Source organism: Drosophila albomicans, unplaced genomic scaffold (assembly GCF_009650485.2).
Source record: "Drosophila albomicans strain 15112-1751.03 unplaced genomic scaffold, ASM965048v2 utg000086l_pilon, whole genome shotgun sequence".
Taxonomy (NCBI): domain Eukaryota; kingdom Metazoa; phylum Arthropoda; class Insecta; order Diptera; family Drosophilidae; genus Drosophila; species Drosophila albomicans.
The window spans coordinates 13,326-20,018 of record NW_026263504.1 but is presented as its reverse complement, the minus strand read 5'-3'; the positions used below and the strand labels follow the sequence as shown (position 1 = coordinate 20,018).

The window sequence follows — 6,693 nt, the reverse complement described above, 5'->3', positions numbered from 1 at the left end:
CATGTACCTTACTGTTTGTGGCGGCGCTGAAAAAGTTCCAATATGTTTGCTTCCCGAAAAATAAAAACACTCGCGGTTTTTCACTATATATAATTAGTTTATTTAGACTTGGGGTTATTATTGCGCACAGAAATTGGGGGTTATTGTACCGATTTACAATAGACGAGATTTGTAACTAACTCATAGAAAAAAGCCGACGGCATTTCGGCGATCTATGCTGAGCGCGGCTCAGCGGTGGTGAGTTGTGGGAGAGAGAAGCTGAGAGCACTGGAGCTTGAGTGCATTCTTACGCACTGAGCGCATTGCTAGTGAGCGAAAAAGCTTTGAGTGCTTTTCGGTCGGCGGAGCGGAGGTGTGCCTCTCACTTAGCAATGCGCTCGCATCAACATTCTCCCCCCCCTTGCAATATTGGGATTGCAACGAAACAACTAGTAGCACGTGCCGGACAGAATCCAGCCCAGCGTGGAATTCTGCGCCATAGGCAGTCCGCCTTGGCCCGGGAGGATACCCGGTAGCACGACATCAGGGTAAACATCAGCCCCCAAGACTGCCGAGATCGATGCCGAGCGGAACCAGTCCTTGTCAGCCAACACGAGGTTACTGAAAGAACTGGGCCCGGCTGGAGTGACAGTCCTGGCGGGCGTCGTTGTATGGAGCTGCGGATCAGTTTTGAAGACGACCTCCCGGCTCATGGGTGACGTCTTGGAGCGCAACGTTGCCGTGCACACTCCTTCTGCGCCCACGCGAGTGATAGAGAGGCCCATGGCCACTGCCATCGACTCGCTGATGCGGCTTACAGGACAGCACGGATCAATGAGCACTCGCGCCTCGAAGGCCGTCTTCCCCGTGACTAGCCAGACCGCCGCGGTGGGGAGAATACTGACTCCCTTGCACTGGAGTAGTGCCGTCAATGACAAGGCGGGGCTAGGCACGGGCCTGGTGTGTGGGGAAGTGGGCCGGTCCATCCGGGATGACGATGGTCCTCCTCTGGTGTGGTGCCGGGTGGTCGCGTCGGCCCCTCGGTCGTCGCGCCAACCGCTGCTTGGGTTTAGGGTCTCGCATGTGCAGCATGGAGTGGTGGTCCTTACCACAATGCCTGCACCGTCCACCGCTGCGGCAAGTGCCCCCGGAGTGCTGATGAGCCAAGCAGTTGGGACAGTACTTATTTACAAGTACTGCCCGGAGCCGCTTCTCTGGCGTCAGCTGGGCAAACCGTGGACATTTGCGCAGCGCGTGGACACCGCGGCACACCCTACAGCGGAACGGAGTTTGTGCCGGGAGGCACATACTCACCCCGCTGAGGGGGGGCCCGGCGAGGCACGGAAACTCCACGCGGAGTAACCAGTGCCACCGGTGCTGGAGAGGGCTCGGACTCCATCGGGGCGACTTGCCTCGGCGGAGAGCCGGCAATCGGAGGCGAAAGGGAGCGCGCTGGCGAGAAGAGCCCTCGCAAGCTCACTCCGTCGGACAGGGTGCAGGATGATCTTCTGGAGGACGCCATGGTAAACTGTAATGGGATGAAACCAAAAGGCGAAAAAAAAAAACAAAAGGAAAAGAAAAAAAGAACAAAAAACAATAGATTAAATGAAGAACATGGCGCGGGATGAATTGCCTAAGCCGGAAGAGAAAACCACAGGATAGTGGATGGCAGTAGAGAGAAGAATAGGTGACTCAGAGCGCGCGTCCCGTAGGAAGGAGGACCAGCTTTGCAACTGGTCGGCGGAAAACGCCACGACACGTCTGGATGTCTACCACACGGACTCTTTCATCAGCACCTGGGCAAGCGGTCAACACACGCCCGAGGCGCCATTCTTGAGGTGGTATATTCTCCTCTCTGATGACCACCATGTCGCCGATTTGGAGATCGCGTGAAGGTGACTGCCACTTATTCCGCTTATGCAATTCCTTCAAATATTCACTCTTCCATCGCACACAGAAATGCTGATGGAGAGCCTTGAGCCGTTGCCAGCGGTTGCGGATGGACTCCACATCCTCTCTGGACTCTGGCTCCGCCATGGAGAGTAGCGGACCCCCGATCAGGAAATGACCGGGAGTAAGTGCCGCCAAGTCGCTCACATCCTCTGACATAGGAGTCAAAGGCCGCGAATTGAGGCACGCTTCAATTTTAGACAGGAGGGTGGAAAGCTCCTCGAACGTATGTTTTACGGAGGAAACCGTCTTGTAGAAATGCGTCTTGAAGCTCTTGACGCCCGCTTCCCAGAGACCCCCCATGTGAGGGGGCACCAGGTGGGTTGAAATGCCATGCAAGACCTTGATGGCTGTGAGTGGTGACAATCAGGTTGCGGGTGCTCTCCACAAATTCTTTGGAGAGAATGGAGGAGGCTCCGACGAACGTTTTCCCGTTGTCAGAGTACATGTGGAGAGGGCACCCGCGCCGTGCCACGAATCGGGAGAAAGCTTCCAAGAACTTTTCCGCTGTCAGATCCGTGGTCGCCTCAAGATGGATTGCCTTCGTGCTGAAGCACACGAAGACACATACGTAACCCTTCGTAATCTTGCAGCCCCGTCCGACGTAGCTCTTGACGTCGAAGGGACCGGCGAAGTCTACTCCGGAGTTAGTGAAAGGTCGCGAAAAAGTCGACCGGGCGCTTGGGAGATCACCCATCAACTGCGACTGGAGCTTGCGGCGATGAATCACACAGGTCTTGCATGCACTAATCACTGTCTTCACCAAGTTCCTTAGCTTGGGAATCCAGAACTTGGTTCGGACCAGCCGCATCACCAATTGGTTGCCTCCATGGAGGGAGACTTGATGCGTGAAGGAAACCAGGAGGCGTGAGAACACGCAGCCGAACGGGAGAATTATTGGATGCCGTTCGTCGTAGGATAAGGAGGTGGACGCTCTTACGCGTCCACACGAACGCAGGACACCTTGCTTGTCAAGGAACGGATTCAAGCTTAGGATATCGCTTGACCCGATTAGACGATTATGGGACCGGAGGGAAGCACACTCTTTCGCGTATACCCGATTCTGAGCCTGTACAATCAGCCTCTCTTGAGCTTCTGCAAGCTCTTGAGAGCTGAGCGTCTCTGGAAACGAGACCTTGGGTTGGCGGCAACGCTGGGCAAACCTTCGCACATACGCAAACACTCGGAGCGCTCGATCGAACCTGGAGAAACGGTCGAGGAAGTCCTCACATAGGACTTGCGCTGCATGGACCTTCACCGCTCGACACTCCAATTCAGTATCGAGCCCAATGACCGGTGAAGGCCACTGCGCTGGTGAGTGCGTCAGCCATTCGGGCCCCTGCCACCAAAGGCGACTGCCCAGTAGCTCTTGCGGCGAGACACCGCGGCTTGCCAGGTCGGCTGGATTGTGTTCGGAACGAACATGCTGCCAAGTGCCATTCACCGAGTGAATCTTGGCCACTCGGTTCGCCACGAAAGTGGTCCACTTGCATGACTGCTTGTCCAACCATGCCAGAACGATAGTGGAATCTGTCCACAGGTACGTCTCAGCGTCGGGGTGGGAAAATGTGGTAGGAGGGCGGCGGATAATTCTGCCAACAGGAGAGCTCCGCACAGCTCAAGACGAGGTAGAGAGACCGTCTTGATAGGTGCAACTCTAGTCTTCGCTGCTAGAAGGCTCACAGACACTTGTCCACCTGTTTCCACACGTGCGTAAAGAGCGGCTCCATACGCGCTTTGAGAGGCGTCGCAAAACCCGTGGAATTGGATTTTTGCGCCGGGAGCGTAGTTGGTCCATCTAGGAATGCGGATGTCCTGCAAGGACGAATAGTTCCGCAGAAAACTGATCCACTGCTCTGTGAGATCCGCCGGTAAGGAGTCGTCCCAGCCGATTTCTTGCTTCCAGATTTCTTGCATAAAAATCTTGGCCCAAATGACCACAGGAGCAAGCCAACCTGCAGGATCGAACAACTTGGCGATCTGCGACAGCACTTCTCTCTTACTGAAAGATGGTTTGGACACCATCTCGGCGGTGACGAAAAAGAACTCGTCGGACGTGGCCCGCCAACGAATGCCTAGCGTCTTTGCGACACTAGCTTCGTCGATCTCGAGGAAGTCTGCACAGAGCAAGTGATCCTTAGGGATTCTTCTCAGCACATCTTTCGAGTTCGAGGTCCACTTACGCAAAGGGAACCCAGCACTCTCGAGCGCTGTTCGAAGCTCATCTATAGCAGACACCGCAGCCTGCTTAGTGTGAGCTCCTGCTAGGACGTCATCAACGTACATATAATTGGCGATGATGTCACTAGCAAGGGGGTACCGGTCGCGAACATCACTCGCAAGCTGATGCAGAACGCGGATAGCCAGGTACGGAGCACAGTTCACTCCAAAGGTGACTGTGTTGAGTTCAAAGTCGCATAACTTCTCGTCTGGAGTACGGAAGAGCAACCTTTGAAACCGGGTGTGGTTGGATCCACAAGGATTTGCCGATACATCTTGGTGATGTCAGCGTTGAAGACGAACTTGAAAAACCTCCATTTCAGGATTTGAATGGTCAGGTCGGATTGAAGGATTGGCCCAGTGTGGAGGATGTCGTTCAGACTCTTCCCGTTTGAAGTCGGGCTGGAGGCGTTGAATACAACGCGGAGCTTTGTGGTGGTGCTGTCGGGCTTGAGAACAGCGTGATGCGGCAAATAATAGTTGCCGGAACTGGATGGGGGGACTTGAGTCATGTGACCCAAATCCAGATACTCTCGAATAACGGAGTCATATTGTTCCTTCAGAGAGTCGTTCCTCTTTAAACGGCTCTCGTTTCTCAGGAACTGAGCGAGAGCGGTAGCCCTCGAGTGACCCAGGTCAACGTGACCAGGATCGCGGAATGGAAGCGTGACCATGTAGCGACCCGTTGAGGTTCGCACGGTCGTGGCGTTGAAGTTAGCCTCACAAAAAAGGTCAGATTCTTTTGCTGGGCTAGCCGGCAGGTCCTCCACTCCCAAAAATTTGGAGAGGAGTTCCTCCAATGGCGGAGTGCGCTCGACGGACAGTCGAGCCGAAAAGGACGAAATGGATTTTGAAATGGATCCCGACACAGGGCCAGTCAGGATCCAACCGAAAATGGTCTCTTGACCGAGGAGGGTCCCACAAATGTTAGGGTGAGAGCCGCCGAGCAGAATGGACGGGAGGATGTCAGCGCCTAGTAGCACATCAATCTGCGAACTCTCATGAATTTGGGGTCTGCCAGCTGGATGCTGGGCAGATTTTCGAGGAGTGTTTGTGGGACGGAACATGAGGGCAGATTCCCCGCTAACTGGGGGAGCACGTACGCCGACGCCTCGATCTGCAAATCGGGTCTGACCGGGGAGCCAATTAAGAATTGGCAAAACTTTCGGGCTGGGCTGCCACAGCTTGTGTCAGCCCAGAAACGCGGGCTTGCACGGATGTATACGGCATCCTCAAGCGCTTGAACAACTTCTCTGAGAGGAAGGTGGCTTCTGATCCGGAGTCAATCAGAGCCCGAGCTGTATAGCGGACGCCGAGATGGCATACATGAATGACAGCTGTGCTGAGCAGAACACCTTGTGTGTTAACTGCCACGAAGGATTGGACGTTAGCTGACTGGGTGGAAGTGGACTGTATTGGAGATGGAATGGGGGTTGTGACTGTCGGCGCCGGGCTCACTCGATGCAAGAGTGTATGATGACGACCCTTGCAAGTAAAGCAGCTGTGCGCACTTGTGCACTCAGCCAGGATATGGCCTCGTGCGAAACAATTGAGACACAGCTTCTGTTGCTTTATATAATTGACCCTATCGTTGATACCCATCTGGAGGAAACGCGGGCACAAACGAATCGGGTGATTCTCCCGGGAACACAACTTGCAGGACTGGGTTTTTGAAGTTACCCGACTCTCAAAGGAGTTTACCTGCTTGGCGACGGGGGCCTCCTTGCGTGAGGCACGCGGAACCGTCGGAGCGCTCGTGCTGGCTGACACTTCCGCTATCGCTTCTAGGGTGCGATACCGCTCTAGAAGGAAAGCGTTCATGTCAGCCCAAGTTGGAACGTCGCTCTTATTCTGGATGGACTGTTCCCAAAGAGAAAGGGTCAATTTGGGGAGCCTCGAAGAACACAGGAAAACCAGGATGCAATCCCAATTCTCCGTATTGATCTTTGAGTGCTCCAAAGCCGTCAAGCACCCTTGGATAGTGCTTTGCAACTCTTGAATGGCTGCACCCGACTCTTGCCCGATGGCGGGCAAATTAAAAAGGATACGCAGCTGACTGTTCACGAGCAACCGTTTGTTCTCAAAACGCTCAGTCAAGCTGGACCATGCCGACTGAAACCCTTCATTGGTCAAAGGAGACTTTGACACAATGGCATGGGCTTCACCGCTGGTCTTGGAGTTGAGATGGAAAAGTTTCTCAACTTCCGACAGTCTAGGATTTCGGATGTAAATAGCCGTGAATAAGTCTCGGAAGGTGGGCCAGCGAGTGTAATCGCCTCCGAAAACTTCGGTGTCGCACGGAGGTAGGCGACACCCTGTGGACACGAACGGCACGGCTGGGGGTTGTACGGGTGTACGAGGAGTGAGTGCCTGGGAGGCATCAGCTATTTGCTCACTTAGCTGAGCGGACCACTGCTCATAGAGAATATAGCAGTAATCATATTTTGCCTGAATGGTAGGCAACTCGTCTGTCGTCATTTCATCCGACATGACACAGGAGCAAGCCTCGTACTCCTTCTCGACCTTGTCCCACAAGGCACGCAT

At 54.4% G+C, this 6,693-nt stretch overlaps 1 protein-coding gene across 1 annotated transcript; it reads right to left on the bottom strand.

Annotated features, from left to right (window-relative positions):
- Positions 1 to 428: 428 nt before the first annotated feature.
- Positions 429 to 5,216, bottom strand: LOC127566253 (uncharacterized). Its single transcript, XM_052008276.1, has 6 exons — positions 4,379 to 5,216; positions 3,627 to 4,325; positions 2,272 to 3,459; positions 1,797 to 2,213; positions 1,294 to 1,507; positions 429 to 1,134 (listed from the first exon to the last, which is right to left on the bottom strand). Exons 1-6 carry the CDS (start codon positions 5,214 to 5,216, stop codon positions 429 to 431), a joined length of 4,062 nt encoding a protein of 1,353 aa, XP_051864236.1.
- Positions 5,217 to 6,693: the final 1,477 nt, after the last annotated feature.

Excerpts from the sequence above, each read along its gene's own strand:
- LOC127566253 (XM_052008276.1), bottom strand. The coding sequence starts at position 5,216 with ATGTTCCGTCCCACAAACACTCCTCGAAAATCTGCCCAGCATCCAGCT. Across the intron at positions 1,508-1,796 it reads TCAAGAATGGCGCCTCGGGC|TTTACCATGGCGTCCTCCAG; the intron begins GTGTGTTGACCG and ends ATCCCATTACAG. Across the intron at positions 1,135-1,293 it reads CCGGGCCCCCCCTCAGCGGG|CACTCCGGGGGCACTTGCCG; the intron begins GTGAGTATGTGC and ends TTGGCTCATCAG.